This window comes from Vipera ursinii, assembly GCF_947247035.1.
Source record: "Vipera ursinii genome assembly, chromosome: 2".
NCBI classification, from domain to species: Eukaryota; Metazoa; Chordata; class Lepidosauria; order Squamata; family Viperidae; genus Vipera; species Vipera ursinii.
In genome coordinates this window covers 11,035,001-11,053,300 of record NC_139513.1, presented here as the reverse complement: position 1 = coordinate 11,053,300, position 18,300 = coordinate 11,035,001, and the positions used below count along the sequence as shown (strand labels likewise).

Genomic DNA, 18,300 nt, shown 5'->3' with positions numbered 1-18,300 from the left:
AACAAAAAAACCCATCTCTGGTAAAACTTTCATCTTAATTATAGAGATTCTACCCAATAGTGATAGTTGCAATTTTCCCATCTACAAATGTTTCATTATTAAGGAAGGGCAAAGAGCTGCATTCGGGGCTCTGGGTTTTAATAACAATAACAATAACAACAGAATTGGAAGGGACCTTGGAGGTCTTCTAGTCCAACCCCCTGCTCAGGCAGGAAACCCTATATCGGGGTCCCCAGTCCCTGGACTGTGGCCCACTATCGGACTGTGGCCTATTCGCCACCGGGCCATGTGAGCGGTGGGCCGGTGTGTGTGTGTGTGTGTGTGTGTGTGTGCAGCTTGCGCAAGTGGCCTGGCGTGCACGGGCATGCATCTCAATTCAATGGTGAAAAAAGTAAGGTTCTACATTTAGGCAGGAAAAATCAAATGCACAGGTATAGTATAGGTGGTACCTTGCTCAATAGTAGTAACTGGGAGAGGGATCTCCGAGTCCTAGTAGTCAATCACTTCAATATGAGCCAGCAGTGTGCTGCAGCTGCCAAAAAAAGCCAACACAGTGCTAGGCTGCATTAACAGAGGGATAGAATCAATATCAAGTGAAGTACTAATACCACTTTACAATGCTTTGGTAAGGGCGCACCTGGAATGCTGCATCCAGTTTTGGTCACCACGACGCAAAAAAGATGTCGAGACTCTAGAAAGGGTACAGAGAAGAGCAACAAAGATGATTAGGGGACTGGAGGCTAAAACATATCAGGAACGGTTGCTGGAATTGGGTATGTGTAGTTTAATGAAGGGTGAGGGGTGACATGATAGCAGTGTTCCAATATCTCAGGGGCTGCCCCAAAGAAGAGGGAGTCAAGCTATTCTCCAAAGCACCTGAGAGCAGGACAAGAAGCAACGGATGGAAACTAGTCAAGGAGAGAAGCAACCTAGAACTAAGGAGAAACTTCCTGACAGTTAGAACAATTAACCAGTGGAACAACCTGCCTCCAGAAGTGGTGAATGCTCCAACACTGGAAGTTTTTAAGAAGAGACTGGACAGCCATTTGCCTGAAATGGTATAGGGTTTCCTGCCTGAGCAGGGGGTTGGACTAGATAACCTCCAAGGTCCCTTCCAACTACTACTTCTTCTTCTTCTTCTTCTTCTTCTTCTTCTTCTTCTTCTTCTTCTTCTTATTATTATTATTATTATTATTATTATTATTATTATTATTATTATTATTATAACTTACAATTGAGCTGTGTGTGCATACGTGCGTGCGCCGGCCCGCTACTTGTATGAGTCGAGTTGCATGCATGCAGCCTTGTTTTCCCCTGCCCCCCAAGCTGGGCCACCAAGCCGCAAAGTTTGGGGACTGCTGCCCTATACATTTTCAGGTAAATAATTGTCCAGTCTCTTCTTAAAAACCTCCAGTGTTGGAGGCAAGCTGTTCCACTAATTAATTGTTCTGTCAGGTAATTTCTCCTTAGTTCCAGGTTGCTTCTCTCCTTGATTAGTTTCCATCCGTTTCTTCTTGTCCTGCCTTCAGCTGCTTTGGAGAACAGTTTGATTCCCTCTTCTTTGGGGCAAGCCCTAAGATATTGGAACATTGCTATGATGTCGATTTTAGACAATCTTAGTCGAACTGATCTCCCTCTGACCATCAGAAGCAAAAATACCAAATTACAACCCAAGTGGCAAAATCCACTCGGCATGAAACCTTGTTTGAGGCTGTTGTCATCTCAAAATCTGTGCAGTCAATTTTCTCTGTTAGGGAATGTGGTGCCCAGAAGCTCACTCAGGTCACAGTGTGCCTCTGAAAGCCCTAATTAAGGAATGCAGATAAACGAACCTCCTCATTTGCTTTATGGGGTGATCATGAAGTGAACTCAAATGATGTTGGTTGAGGTAACCCTCAAGAGAGAAGGCTTTTGAAAGAGATCTGTTTGTTCAGAACTTGTTGGTCCATTTAAATCATGAATAAAAATGATCATTTGCCCAATCATACCGGTGGAAATGATATAAGAGAAGGCATCGAGGTGTACCCGTCACCTATAATTAAAAGAACTACAGGGCAATATAGACCTCACGGAGCAAGAACAAAGCAAATTAAGCTTTAAGACAATTTTCTTTGGCCAGATAGTGAAAGACCTTTCCACCATGGAAACGATGCTGGGCCAAACCCTGTGGATATTGGCATTTTACTTTTGCATTTCAGTCACGCTGTTATTCCTCGGGTGGATCCTTCACTGTAACATCATCGGCATGCATATCCCGCCAGGAATCAGCCAGGGGACAAAACTGCGCCTTCTCTTTTCGTCTGTGAGAATTGTTATGGGACTGGTAAGTGTCTGCCTTTGGATTCCAGCTTTGCTTTCAGTTGGTTTGCCTGAATGGCACAGTCCTACACTTGGTGTGCCTGAGGATCCACCACCAAGCTCAGAGAGCACCAAGGATCCCTCTTTTCAATGCTGAGCTCCAAATCTTCTCGTTTATTAGAACTCGCTCTGGATAGCATCTAAACAAATCCTTTGTGCATTATCATTTGTTTTCTTTCTCGTCTTTCGCCTGTGCAGGCCACGATTCTCGATAAACTTGGCATCTGCCCTGAATTTGCGATATGGAAACTCCTTGTGGATGGAATACCCACAAGGAAACCGTCTGACTTGATCGTCAAGGAAGTGCTTTTTGACAGAGTGCCGGTGGTGGTCTGTTGTCCCAAAGGAGCAAGTCCAGAGAACAGACGAGGACTTGTCTGGATCCACGGAGGAGCAGGCCTGATTGGAACCCCCCGTAGGTTTTCCAAATAATTGTTTGATTGATGTACCCTGATTCTTCTGCAGCACGCCAAGGACCAAATGGGAAAAATGCATGTGCTCAGATAAAAACCTACACATTATTTATTTATTTATTTATTTGATTTATATACAGCCCTTCTCCTGAAGGACTCAGGGCGGTGTACAGGGCAATAAAAATAAGAATACAGGATACAAGATTTAAAGTTAAATGATTGTGCCCAATGTAGTAAGTTAGTTAAAAACAATGTTAAAACCCCAAACCCATCCGACCAGGCCGGCTTGTTCAAATAGATAAGTTTTTAGATCACGCCGGAAGGAGCGAAGGTCGGGGGCCATCCGTATTTCAGCCGGTAAGCGGTTCCAAAGGACTGGTGCACCCACCGAGAACGCTCTCCCCCTGGGGGTCACCAGTCAACATTCTCTGACCGGTGGTACCCTGAGGAGGCCCTCTCTGTGGGAGCGTACAGGACGGAGGGAAGTTGACGCTGGCAGTAGGTGCTCCCGTAGGTAGTCCGGACCCATGCCATGTAGGGCTTTATATGTCATCACCAGCACCTTGAATCTCACCTGGAAGGCTACTGGAAGCCAATGCAGCTCACGGAGCAGAGGTGTAACATGGGAGTATCGGGAGACCCCTAAAAGAACTCGCGTGGCTGCATTCTGTACCAGCTGAAGCTTCTGAGTGGTCCTCAAGGGCAGCCCCATGTAGAGAGCATTGCAGTAGTCTAAACGAGAGGTCACAAGTGCATGAGTGACTGTACGCAAGGCATCCAGGTCCAGATAGGGTCGCAACTGGCGCACCAGACGAACCTGGGCGAAGGCCCCTCTAGTCACAGCTCCTACATGATCTTCTAAGGAGAGCTGTGAATCTAAGAGGACTCCCAGATTGCGAGCCTTATCTACATTAGGGGTGGGAGATATGGGATGTTCTCATCTGAAGATCAATTCAACCAATTCTTTGTGGTATTTCAGAAGGCCACAGAAGGCTGTGCGACTTCATTGCCCGGAAAACTGACACTGTGGTCGTATTAATTGGGTAAGTGAGCTCAGGTTGACTTGTGTCACAGAAGGCACAAAATCCAACTGCCATAACCTCTCTCTCTCTCTAGACCAGGGGTGTCAAACTGCTGGCCCGCGGGCCGGATGCGTCACCAGGAAACCACGCCCACCCCATTGCCAACAATGGCGAAAAGGCTCCGATACGTTGCGCGACATCACGTGACGTCGCGAGTTTGACATGTCTGCTCTAGACAGTCTACTAAAATGCTGACAGCCACAAGGAAACAACAAGGATGCAGCGGGTTACTTCAGAGTAGTTTCCAGAATTACAGGTAGTCCTCGACTTACAATCACAACGGAGCCCAAAATTTCTGTTGCTTTGTGAGACCGTTGTTAAGTGAGCTTTGTCCCATTTTATGACCTGTCTTGCCACAGTTGTTAAGTGAATCAGTGCAATTGTTACGTTAGTAACGCAGTTGTTAACTGAATCCCACTGACCTAGCTTGTCAGAGGGTCACAAAAGGGGATCACGTGAGCCTGAGACACCGCAACTGTCATAAATATCAGTTGCCAGGCACCCTAAGTTTCATCATGTGACCACAGGGATGCTACAACGGTCGTGTGAAAAATGGTCATAAGTCACTTTTTCGAAGTGGTGTTGTAATGTTGAACAGTTATTAAATGAACTGTTGTAAGTATTAAATGAACTGTTGTAAGTTGAGGACTGCCTCTATCGGTTGTTGCATGCTGCCCAGTCTTTTTTGGGGTAGGCAGCTAATTTAATTTAATTTAATTTATTAATATTTCTATACCGCCCTTCTCCCGAAGGACTCAGGGCGGTGTACAGGGCAAGAATAAAAACACAGAGTTACAAAAGTTAAAAAGTAATTAAATACATGCCCACTAAAAAAACAATTAATACATAGTAAAAACCCCAATAAAATGACAGTAAAAACCCCACCAATCCCCCTCAGGCCAGGCCGGCTTGTTCGAACAAGTATGTTTTTAGATCGCGCCGTCCGGAGCTCAACCGGTAACTGGTTCCATAGTTCCGGGGCGCCCACAGAGAAGGATCTCCCCCTGGGGGCCACCAATCGACATTCTCTGACCGGTGGCACCCTGAGGAGGCCCTTATTATATTCATCATAATAATAGGAATGCCAATGCATTTGAAAGGTTGTGTTTTGACTCACTGTTGCTTCAGATACCCCTTGGCGCCAGAGCATCCCTTTCCAGCTCAACAACTCAGCTGCTACACTGCCGTATCACATTTTCTGAAGAATGCGCAGGACTACGGGGTGGACCCTAAACGGATCGTGCTGGCTGGCGACAGCAGCGGAGGCACACTTGTTGCCAGCACTGCTCAGCAACTTGTGATGAAAAAGGACGTGCCACAGCCCCGGGCCCAGATGCTAGTGTATCCTTTCCTACAAAGTCTGGATTTCAATTTACCTTCTTACCAGCAAAACCATTCTATTCCCCTCTTACTCAAGAAAGATGCTGTTCGTCTTGGCACAGTTTATCTCTTGGGAACCAGTGCCGGGGCCAATGAAATTATGGCCAATGCCCATATACCGCAGGAAGTCAGGGCAAAGTATCAGAAATGGATCAGTGCGGAACATATTCCGGAGGAATTTAAAGGCCGGGGTTACGTGCCGTTTGTACCTGGTCCATTTTCAGAAGATCTTTTCAAAAAATCCAAAGGAGTTTTTGACCCCATGTTTTCCCCGCTCCTGGCGGAAGACGCCATCATCCAGCAGTTTCCAGAGACTTTCCTTTTAACCTGCGAATACGACATTTTCCGAGATGATGGCTTGCTCTATAAGAAGAGGCTGGAAGACAACGGTGTGCCTGTCACCTGGCATCACCTCAAGGATGGATTCCATGGGATCACCTTGCTGATAGATATGGGACCAATACAGTTTCCTGGTACGAGGAAGAGTATAAATAGTGTAATCCAATTCCTAGAACGATTCTAGAAATCCAAGAGCCTCATTCTTCTGCCTTGTTCATCTGGCCCTTGCCTTACAGATCTTGATTTGAAGAGGTGATACCCTATAATTTCATCCATCTGTCCTGCTTAACTGACCTGAAGATGGTCCACCATCTCTTTGAAGAGACACATCCTTGCCCTCTCCAGCTCGTTCATAGCCCACCACTCAAGTAGCCTGGTGTCAGGCTGTGCCAGGAAACTGTGGTTTTCCCTCTTACCCCAAAGCCAGAACTTCTATGCGGCACTGAGGCACAGTTGGGAGAGTTGCCAGATGTCTCCAGCACGGGCCCGAATGCTCTGAAGAGTAAACCTCTGGTCTTGGTGACCGAACCAGATTGGATCTTGCAATGTTGATCTGGGACGTGTATATATGCCTTCATTTGTCATGGAAAACCCAGTGCAGCTCCTTCAGGAGGCCATTATTCCCACAGGCAGATAAAAAAATTGAACGAAAAAAGGGATTCACCCCAAAAAAGCTCTGGAGGCCTATTGTGCTAGCCCCCCTCACCCGTTGGCATAGGTTCTGTTTCCTAGCAGGACCTTGCCTTGAACTGTGCCTTCCTCTCATCTGTTTCTGAAGAGGTGTTTCTCTCCAGCAAGACTGATGCAGTAAGATCTTAAGGGACCTCTCCTTGTTGACGCTTCCTGTATCCTCTTTCCTTGGTCCCTCTTTGCTTTAGCAGCAGGTGGTCCCGGGTTGCTGAGCTTCTAGAATAGTGACAGCTGACTTCATGTGAACCTTTTGAGCTTCAGTAAAGACTCCAGAAACAAATCCCAGTCTGTTTCATTTCTGTTTCGTTTCAGTTTCGTTTCTGCCCACTGCAAAAGGCAAGGGGAGAAAAGGGGAGGGTGGCGCACAGGCACGGCTATGTTGACAGAATGGGGCGTGTGGGTCCATGTCGATACGATACGATACGATAACCTTTATTGTCATTGTCCCATACAGAACAACGAAATTGAAAAAACCGCATCAACCCCACAAAACCCAACAAAAACAACAAAATACATATCAACATACCACCCACCCCACATATACCTGCTGCCGGCATCAAGTTCCCTTCGTCCTGTGTGCTCCCACACAGGCAACACCCAGGGGGAGGGCCTTCTCTGTGGGCGCGCCTGCCCTCTGGAACCAGTTACCCATAGAGCTTAGGACTGCCCCTGATTTTCGTTCGTTCCGCCGGGACCTGAAGACATGGCTCTTAGAGCTTTCCGGCCAGGACTGAGGATTTTTTTAATTTTTTAACTTATTGTAACTGGGTTTTCAATCAGAGTTATAGGGGTTTTAGATTTTAATTAAGGAAATTTTAATCTATTTTAATTTCTATTAATTTTTGTATTGTAATGTTGTTTTAATTGCCTTGTGAACCGCCCTGGGTCCTACGGGAGAAGGGCGGTATATAGGTTTAATAAATATAAATATATAAATATATACACATTTAACCCCTAGAAACACTCTAACACTCTAAAAACTAAATACAGAAGTTCTCTCAGAAACTGCATTCTGCTGCATTCAAGGCCAAAACCGCTTTTGGATAAAAACTATTTCTCAAGCGGCTGGTCCTGGTCTTTATGACCCTATACCTCCTTCTAGAAGCCAGAAGCTGAAAGAGATCATTTCCGGGGTGCGTGCAATCCTGCACAATCTCCACAGCTTTCTTATAACACCTGGAGGCATAAATTTGATCTAAAGTAGGAAGAGTACACCCAATTATTCTCTCCACAGTCTTTACGACCCTGGACAGCATTGTTTTTTCCCTGACTGTACAACTCCCAAACCACACACACAGACCATAGGTTAACACGCTCTCTATGGTACAGTGGTAGAATGCCAACAACAGGTCCTTTGAGAGATTATGCTTCCTGAGAATTCTCAAGAAGTATAACCTCTGCTGTGCTCTCTTCATCACAACTTTGGTGTTTGCTCCCCATGTCAGATCATCTCTTAACTGTTGGAAGGGCATGAACTAGCAAGCCCCTTGGGTGGGCAGAAGACTGCCAGCCCCTCATGAAACTGTGTGTGTGTGTGTGTGTGCGCGTGCGTGTGTGTGTGTCCCTTTCCTCAGCTTCTCTGCGATCTGGGACTGCAGGGAAAAATGTCAGGGAATTGCGCAGCCGGTGTCCAAATGGAGTCAGAGATGCTGACACAAACACATAGTTTTATATAAATAAATATATTAATAGTAAATAAGATAAGCAGGTAAATAGGAGCACGTCAGATAAATCAACATATCATGAGGTAAATTACAGAGGGCACTCAGAGGAAAAAAGGCGGGAAACAAGGAACCTCCCCCTTTTCACTCAAGGCAACCAATCATAGCTTAGATTGCCTTGTGCAGTGGCCAGCCCTCTTCAACCAATCAGCTATAACTGCGTGTTCTGACTCATTGCCCAACCCTTCACTGCTCCAGCTATTAAATTAAATATCTTAACAAAGAAGAGGAAAATGTGGTGAGGAAGGATGAATCAAGCCCCAGATTAGACCTCAACCTGAATTAGGCAAAACAGCAACTGCCTGATCGGGCAAGCCAGGATGGGTCTGTGAAACCCCAGGTAGTCCTCGACTTACGAATGCAATTGAGCCCAAAATTTCTGTTCCTAAGTGAGACAGTTGTTAAGTGAATTTTGCCCCATTTTACAACCTCTCTTGCCATGTTTGTTACGTGGATCACTGCAGTTGTAAGTTAGTAACATGGTTGTTAAGTGAATCTAGTTTCCTCATTGACTTTGCTTGTCAGAAGTTCACAAGAGGTAATCGCATGATTCCAGGACACTGCAACTGTCATAAATATGAACCATCTTGGCTAGTTTGATGAACAGAAGAACTAGGTGTCACATGAAAGCAGTCTTCCAGTATTTCAAGGGTTGTCACCAAGAAGAGGGAGTCAATCTATTCTCCAAAGCACCAGAAGGGCCGTACAAGAAGCCAAGGATGGAAACTAGTCAAGGAGAGAAGCAACCTAGAACTAAGGAGAAACTTCCTGACAGAACAATTAATCAGTGGAACAACCTGCCTCCAGAAGCTGTGGATGCTCCAACAGTGGAAGGTTTTTTTTTAATTGAAAAGTTTTACAATACAATTTTAAATACAAAAAAACCCCTCCTCCGCCTCCCCCCTCCCCAACTCCCCCCACCCTCCCCTCCTCCCTCCCCAACTTCCCAGAGCTGAATACAGGGTATAATAATACAAACAAGCATAATCTAAAATATGCTAACAACAATAATAAAATATTAAATTCTATCACACTTTAACTCTCCATAATCAAAATATTAATAAAATAACTATTAACTAATTATACGTCATAAAAAATCCGCTACTTATTCAAATGCTAAATGATACTTTTTAGTCCCATATTTATTCTGAATATATTCAATGTTTAGCTCATATCCTTATTTCATGGTTCTGTTCACAAATCTTACTGTACAGGCAACCCTTGACTTATGGTCAGAATTTCCATCGCTAAGCAGGGTGATTAAATGAATTGCGCCTAATTTGACAAGATTTTTTTTGCCACAGTTGTGAAGCGAACCACTGAAATTGTTAAACAGATCATACAATCCTTAAGCGAATGGCTTCCCCTATCGGCTATGCTTGCTGGAAGCAAAGTGCATGAACCCAGAAATCTGCAACCGTCATCATCATCATCATCAAGTTGGAAGGGACCTTGGAGGTCATCTAGTCCAACCCCCTGCTCAGGCAGGAAACCCTGTACCATTTCAGACAAATGGTTGTCCAGTCTCTTCTTAGAAACTTCCAGTGTTGGAGCATTCACAGCTTCTGGAGGCAGGTTGTTCCGCTGGTTAATTGTTCTAACTGTCAGGAAATTTCTCCTCAGTTCTAGGTTGCTCCTCTCGTGGATTAGTTTCCATAAATATGAATCAGTTGCCAAGCACCCAAATTTTGATCACGGGACCATGGGGAGGATGCAACGGTCGTAATTGGGAGGACTGATCCTAAATCTCTCTTTTCAGTGGAATTGTAAATTTGAAGGGTCACTAAATGAATGGTAGTAAGTCGAGGTCGGAAGGCGTCCAATATGCTACTGGGGAAGAGCAGAGGGCTAGTACTAGTAGCGCCAGAAAGAATGAAGCGACTGGGCCAAAGCCGAAAGGACGCTCAGCTGTGGATATGTCTGGTGGTGAAAGGAAAGTCCGATGCTGTAAAGATTTTTTCTCCATAGGAACCTGGAATGTAAGATCCATGAATCAAGGAAAACTGGACGTGGTCAAACAAGAGATGACAAGACTGAACATTGACATCTTAGGTATCAGCGAACTAAAATGGACAGGAATGGGTGAATTTAATTCAGATGACCATCAGGTATACTACTGCGGGCAAGAATCCCTCAGAAGAAATGGAGTAGCCTTCATAGTCAATAAAAGAGTAGGAAAAGCAATACTGGGATACAATCCTCAAAATGACAGAATGATCTCAGTTCGAATCCAAGGCAAACCATTCAATATCACAGTAGTCCAAGTCTATGCCCCAACCACCAGTGCTGAAGAGGATGAAATTGACCAGTTCTATGAAGCACTACAGCACCTTATAGAACTAACACCAAAAAATGATGTCCTTATCATCATGGGGGATTGGAATGCTAAAGTAGGAAGCCAAAAGATAACTGGAATAACAGGCAAGTTTGGCCTTGGAGTGCAAAATGAAGCAGGGCACAGGCTGATAGAATTCTGTCAAGAGAATACGATGGTCATAGCAAACACTCTTTTCCAACAACCCAAGAGACGGCTCTACACATGGACATCACCAGATGGTCAACACAGAAATCAGATTGACTATATGCTCTGCAGCCAAAGATGGAGAAGCTCTATACAGTCAGTAAAAACAAGACCAGGAGCTGACTGTGGCTCAGACCATGAGCTTCTCCTTGCAAAGTTTAGGCTTAAACTGAAGAAAGTAGGGAAAAGCACTAGGCCAGTCAGGTATGAATTAAATCATATCCCTGTTGAATATACAGTAGAGGTGACAAATAGATTTAAGGAATTAGATCTGATAGACAGAGTGCCTGAAGAACTATGGACAGAGGTTCGTGACATTGTACAACAGGTAGCAACCAAAACCATCCCAAAGAAAAAGAAATGCAAGAAAGCAAAATGGCTGTCTGAGGAAGCTTTGCAAATAGCTGAGGAAAGGAGGGAAGCGAAAGGCAAGGGAGAAAAAGAAAGATACACCCAATTGAATGCAGAATTCCAGAGAATAGCTAGAAGAGATAAGAATGCCTTCTTAAATGAACAGTGCAAAGAAATAGAAGAAAACAATAGAATAGGGAGGACCAGAGATCTTTTCAAGAAAATTGGAGAAATGAAGGGAACGTTTAATGCAAAAATGGGCATGATAAAGGACCAAAATGGCAGGGACCTAACAGAGGCAGAAGAGATTAAGAAGAGGTGGCAAAATTACACAGAAGAACTATACAAGAATGAGCTTAACGTCCCTGATAATCACAATGAGGTGGTCACTGACCTCGAGCCAGACATCCTAGAATGTGAAGTGAAGTGGGCCTTAGAAAAGCTGAGCAACAACAAAGCTAGTGGAGGTGACAGTATTCCAGCTGAGCTATTCAAAATCTTAAAAGACAATGCAGTAAAAGTGCTACACTCAATTTGCCAGCAAATTTGGAAAACTCAACAGTGGCCACAGGATTGGAAAAGATCAGTTTACATTCCAATTCCTAAGAAAGGCAGTGCCAAAGAATGTTCAAACTATCGCACCATTGCACTCATTTCTCATGCTAGTAAAGTCATGCTTAAAATCCTACAAGCTAGACTTCAGCAGTATGTGGATCGAGAACTACCAGAAGTGCAGGCAGGATTTCGAAGAGGCAGAGGAACTAGAGATCAAATTGCCAACATACGCTGGATCATGGAGAAAGCTAGGGAGTTCCAGAAAAACATCTACTTCTGCTTCATTGACTATGCTAAAGCCTTTGATTGTGTGGATCATAACAAACTGTGGCAAGTTCTTAAAGAGATGGGAGTACCAGACCATCTTATTTGTCTCTTGAGAAACCTATATGCGGGTCAAGAAGCAACAGTGAGAACTGGACACGGAACCACTGATTGGTTCAAAATTGGGAAAGGAGTCCGGCAAGGCTGTATACTGTCGCTCTGCCTATTTAACTTATATGCAGAGCACATCATGAGAAAGGCAGGGCTAGATGAATCAAAAGTTGGAATTAAGATTGCCGGAAGAAATATCAACAACCTAAGATACGCAGATGATACCACTCTAATGGCAGAAAGTGAAGAAGAACTAAAGAGCCTCTTGTTGCAGGTGAAGAAGGAGAGTGCAAAACTTGGGTTGAAACTTAACATTAAGAAAACCAAGATCATGGCATCTGGCCCTCTCAATTCCTGGCAAATAGATGGGGAAGAAATGGAGGTAGTGACAGATTTTATTTTCCTGGGCTCCAAGATCACTGCAGATGGGGACTGTAGCCAAGAAATTAAAAGACGCTTGCTCCTGGGGAGGAAAGCCATGGCAAATCTAGACAGCACACTAAAAAGCAGAGACATCACCCTGTCAACAAAAGTGCGTATAGTCAAGGCTATGGTCTTTCCAGTTGCAATGTATGGTAGTGAAAGTTGGAGCATAAGAAAGGCTGAGCGCCAAAGAATTGAGGCCTTTGAACTGTGGTGCTGGAGAAGACTCCTGCGAGTCCCTTGGACTGCAAGGCGATCAAACCGGTCAGTCCTAGAGGAGATCAATCCTGACTGCTCTTTAGAAGGCCAGATCCTGAAGCTAAAACTCAAGTACTTTGGCCACCTAATGAGAAGGAAGGACTCCCTGGAGAAGAGCCTAATGCTGGGGAAGATCGAGGGCAATAGAAGAAGGGGACGACAGAGAATGAGGTGGCTGGATGGAGTCACTGAAGCAGTAGGCGTGAGCTTAAATGGACTCCAGAAAATGGTAGAGGACAGGAAGGCCTGGAGGAATGTTGTCCATAGGGTCGCGATGGGTCGGACATGACTTCGCAGCTAACAACAACAACATGTAAGTCGAGGACGCTTGCATCACCACAGGGCTTGACGATCATTTAAATATGAGCCAGCCGTGTGCGGCCGCAGCCAAAAAAGCTAATACAATCCTTGATTGTATAAACAGAGCCACAGAATCAAAATCACATGAAGTATTAGTACTGCTTTATAAAGCCTTAGGAAGGCCACATCTGGAATAACTTTCATCCAGTTTTGGTCACCATCTTACAAAAAAGATGTTGAGACTTTGGAAGAAGTGCAAAGAAGAGCAACTAAGATGATTAAAAGCCTGGAGACTAATGAAGAATGATTGCAGGATTTAGTTAGGGCCACTCTAGAGAAAAGAAGGACTAGGCAGGGGGTGACATGATAGCAGTATTCCAATATTTAAGGGGCTGCCACCAAGAGGAGGGGGTCAACTTATTTAGCAAAAAAAATGGAAGAACACAAAAAAAACCCAACCAACTTGATGGCGATCGCATAGCACACTGACAAATGTCCTCCTCTCAGCTTCAATACATGACATCCATAACTGAATCCTACTGTGATCTGATTGGCTCATTGCCAAAGCAAGATGACACCTGATTGGCTCTCTAAACACTCCTGCTCATTGGCTACAATCAGATGAAAGCTACCCTTTTCTGGTTATTTGGCTATAACGTTTCATTGAATACAGTAGAGATAATTGAACAAAGTTTGTTGCATTACATCCTTGATTAAATTATCTTTCCATTGATATATAATTTTATGTTACTACAAAAAAAAGTGGTGTTATTAGCCATCAAACCTCAAAAATACACTTTTCCCAAAAGGTTTCTACAATTTTGCCCACTGCTGTAATTGGTCTAGCTTGGAATACAGGTAGCCCTCGACTTAATGACCGTTTGAAATTACAGCGGCATTGAAAAAAGTGACTTATCAGTGATCACCACTGTAGCATCTGCACAGGTCACGCGGTCAAAATTCAGATGCTTAGCAACTGGCTCATATTTATGCTGTGTTCCTATCTTAAAAACTGCAGGGATTTACTTAAGAGCAAAGCTGCAGGCCCAGATGGGGTGCTGAGGATAGTGGTTAAAAATTGTGCCGACCAATTAGCAAGGGTCCTGACAAGGATCTTTAACAAACGGCCTGTGTACCATCATGCTTGAAAGCAGCCACTATTATCCCAGTCCCAAAGAAAACAGCCATTGAGTGCCTAAATGACTACAGACCTGTTGCATTAATGTCTGTAGTGATGAAATGTTTCGAAAGACTGGTTCTCCAACATCTTAGGACATGCCTCCCATCGGACTTCAACAAACATCAGTTTGCCTACAGGGGGAATAGGTTGACAGATGATGCCATAGCTACTGCTCTACATTCTGTAGCAAGCCATATGGAGAAACCTGGAAGCTATGTCGGGATGCTTTTCATTGATTATAGCTTGGCTTTCAACACTATTCTGCCAAGCATCCTTATCGAAAAGCTGACCGACTTCTTGTCCTGCCTTCAGCTGCTTTGGAGAACAGTTTGATTCCCTCTTCTTTGGGGCAACCCCTAAGATATTGGAACATTGCTGTGATTTCGATTTTAGAGAACCTTAGTTGAACTGATCTCCCTCTGACCATCAGAAGCAAAAATACCAAATTACAACCCAAGTAGCAAAATCCACTCGACATGAAACCTTGTTTGAGGCTGTTGTCATCTCAAAATCTGTGCAGTCAATTTTCTCTGTTAGGGAATGTGGTGCCCAGAAGCTCACTCAGGTCACAGTGTGCCTCTGAAAGCCCTAATTAAGGAATGCAGATAAACGAACCTCCTCATTTGATTTATGGGGTGATCATGAAGTGAACTCAAATGATGTTGGTTGAAGTAACCTGTTCTGTACCAGCCTGCTACCAGCCCTGCAGAAAAGGCAGGGACAACCCCTTTTACAAGAAGGCAAGAGGCTGGAATTACGCCTGCCAAATTTATTACCACAAAAACAAACGGAACAAGACAAACCAAGAAACAGGAGCTTTAAGAAACATGAACTATCCAAGCGGTTGCCTTCAGCAAACCAGCCCTCCCCACACATTCCCCTTATATAGAGTTCAGGGCGTGGCTTCTCTCTGCCTCCTTCCGAGAAGCCCCATTGCCTTCCTCTGTTTACTCCTAATTGACTGCCTCCTGCGTCGGGCGTCCTTGAACAGGGCCAGCTGTGGGTCATCTTCATCCACGCTGTCAGGCTCACACAGCTGGGTCTCCATGGTGACCAAGTGGGAGGGGCCTGGCTGAGGGCTCTCATCAGCAAGATCTTCAACCCCCTCAGCAAAGTCTTCAACACCCCCCTCCTCCTCCTCTGAGTCGTCCGACCCAACTGCCGAACCCACAGGCTGACCCTGAATCACAATATAACCCTCAAGAGAGAAGGCTTTTTAAAGAGATCTGTTTGTTCAGAACTTGTTGGTCCATTTAAATCATGAATAAAAATGATCATTTGCCCAATCATACCGGTGGAAATGTCAAGGTATAAATCACCTTAGTAGAGGGCGAAGGACCGTGCTTCAGAGGATGCATGATGTGCATGAAGGTGTTCTGAACCAGCCAACTACCGGCCTTGTAATAAGGCAAACCCCTGTTCAAACAGTAGAGACTGGAGAGGGTCTGAGGCTGCAAAGCGTCTGCCAAGATTTATTACTCAATTAACAGGACAAGAAACAAAAACACTGGAACTTGAATCCTCAAGCGGAAGGGTTGCTTTCAGCAACCAGCCCTTCCCCAAACACTCCTTTTATTTAGAGTTCAGGGCGTGGCCTCCCTCTGCCTCCTCCCGAGGAGACCCGCAGCCTTTCTCTGCTTGGTCCTGCTCGACTGCCTCCTGCGTCGGGCGTCCTTGAACAGGGCCAGCTGTGGGTCATCATCCTCCGCACTATCGGGCTCACGCAGCTGAGAAGAGGGCCCCGGCTGGGAGCTCTGCCAAGCCTCCAAGCCATCATCAGCCAGTTCGTCTCCCTCCTCCCCCTCATCTGAGTCATCCGATACATCTGCGCTGGCTGCCGGACCCACAGGCTGGCCCTGAGTCACAACACTATCCTGCACCGCAGGGCCCTTCCCCCGGGGCTGCCGATCCGGATGCGGTCGGGATGGGAATTGTTCGTGAAACGCAGTCACCAACGCAGGGGCATGAACGGCGGTCGCGTCTTCCCATGTGAAGTCCTCCGGCCCGTACCCTTTCCACTCGATCAGGTACTGGAAGCGACCTTTCAGCCAGCGGGAATCCCGGATGCTGGCGACCTCGTAGTCGGGGGTGCTGCCTCCATCACGAGGTCCTGATGGGGGAGGTTCCGCTTGGCGGAGTGGACAAGCCGGTTGCTCGGGGACCAACAGAGACCGATGGAAGACGGGGTGCACGCGCAGGGAACGTGGCAGAGTTAAACGATAGGCGACCGGATTGATGACGGCCTCAACTGGGAACGGTCCAAGGTAACGGTGGTCCAGCTTCCTCACCGGCCGAGTGGATGGTAGGTTCCTGGTGGACAGCCAGACCCGATCCCCCACCGATAGTGGAGGCGTATCCCTTCTCGACCGATCGGCGAACCTCTTGTAGTCGGCCTTGGCCTTCTCCAGCTGCCGTCGCACCAACCGATGGATCGCCTGTAACTCCGCCATGAATTCGTTCGCTGCCGGCTCCGGTGAGTCCACGGGAGAAAGGGGGAAAAACCAGGGGTGATAACCCACGTTGGCCAAGAACGGTGTCATCTGCGTGGAGGTGTGCTGCGAGTTGTTAAAGGCAAACTCGGCTATGGCCAAATAGTCCACCCAATTGTCCTGCTGCAGGTTAACGTAGCAGCGCAGATACTGCTCTAAGATGCCGATGACCTTCTCGGTACCCCCGTCGGTCTGAGGATGATGCGCGGACGAGAGGCAAACCTTAATGTCCAACGCCCGCATCAACTCCTGCCAGAAGCGGGCTGTAAACTGGGCCCCCCTATTGGAGACGACTCTATCGGGAAGGCCGTGCAGCCGGAACACCTGTTGGATGAACATGCGACTAGTGGCGCGAGCTGACGGTAAGCCGCGACAGGGGATGAAGTGCGCCATCTTGGTCAACATGTCCACCACCACAAACACTGTCGTGAAGCCGGAGGATGGGGGTAGATCCGTCAGAAAGTCCATGGACACAGCCCCCCAGGGTCTCTTGGGTGTTGGCAAAGGCTGCAGTAAACCAGGCGGGGTCCCTGTCGCTGACTTGGCCTGCCTGCATGGGATGCAGGAGGTGACATAAGACTGGACATCGTGTCGGACTCGGGGCCACCAGAAGGTACGGGAGACCAGGTTCAGAGTCTTGAACAGGCCAAAATGCCCCGCAGCCGGGTTATCATGACACTGGCTGAGGACGAGTCCCCTGAGTGGCCCTCCTGGAACATAGAGCCGGTCACGATAATACAGGAGTCCATCCGTGACCGACCAAGGTGAATCTGGCCCCACCTCTTCCTTCCGCTGAGCCACCCACGCCTCCTGCTGCTGCGCCTCCCGGATCCGAGCCCGTATATCCACCGGCTCCCGCACCGCAGCAAAAGACTCGACGGGGATCACTGTCCTGGGCGGAAGCTTGTCTTCCACTCGGGTGTACTCGGGCTTCCTGGACAGAGCATCCGCTCTCTGGTTGTGCCCGCTTGGTATGTACCGCACCCGGAAGTCAAACCTCGCAAAGAAGAGGGACCACCGGATCTGGCGTTGGTTCAAATTCCGAGCGGTCTGCAGGCTTTCCAGATTCTTGTGGTCCGTCCGGACCTCGATTTGATGCCGCGCCCCCTCCAGATGATGCCTCCAAGCCTCGAACGCCGCCTTGATGGCCAGCAGCTCCTTCTCCCAGATGGTATAGTTGCGCTCCGAGGGATTCAATTTCCGAGAGTGATACGCGCAAGGGAAAAGGGTACCATTGGGCGTCGCTGCCTGGAGTAACACGGCCCCAATGGCAATGTCGGAGGCGTCCGCCTCCACGACAAACGGCCGTTGCGGGTCAGGATGCTTCAAGATGGGCTCCTTCATGAAGGCGTCCTTCAAAGCTTGGAACGCCTGTTGTTCGGGGGCGTTCCACTGCAACCGAGTCTTCTTCTGCAGGAGCCGGGTGAGGGGGGCTGTCAAGGCAGCAAAGCCAGGGATGAATGTTCGATAGTAGTTGGCAAATCCAAGAAGTCGCTGAACATCCTTCACGCGACGCGGAGGTTGCCAACTCTGCAACGACTCAACCTTACTCGGCTCCATGGCGATGCCCTCAGGAGAAATGCGGTGACCCAGGAAATCGATGGTCACCTGGTAGAACTGGCACTTCTCCAACTTGGCAAACAGCCGATGTTCTCGGAGTCGCTGCAGGACCTGACGGAGATGCTGATGATGCACTTCACGCGACGGGGAGTAGATTAGGATGTCGTCCAGGTAGATCACGACAAACTGGTCCAGCAGATCCCGGAAGATGTCGTTCATAAAATGCTGAAACACAGCGGGGGCGTTGGTCAGGCCAAACGGCATCACCGTGTACTCGAAATGTCCATAGCGAGTACCAAACGCCG

General features: G+C 46.9%; 1 protein-coding gene and 1 long non-coding RNA gene across 2 annotated transcripts in view; both read left to right on the top strand.

The window, feature by feature from the left end:
* LOC310636547 overlaps positions 1–18,300 on the top strand; it is a 331,701-nt gene that overhangs the window by 127,045 nt on the left and 186,356 nt on the right. The gene's annotated exons all lie outside the window — the stretch shown is intronic.
* On the top strand, positions 2,203–6,488 carry LOC310634053 (arylacetamide deacetylase-like 4). The gene is made up of 4 exons (XM_083352099.1): positions 2,203–2,323; positions 2,557–2,773; positions 3,751–3,814; positions 4,982–6,488. Exons 1-4 carry the CDS (start codon positions 2,246–2,248, stop codon positions 5,754–5,756), a joined length of 1,134 nt encoding a protein of 377 aa, XP_083208225.1. The 5' UTR covers positions 2,203–2,245; the 3' UTR covers positions 5,757–6,488.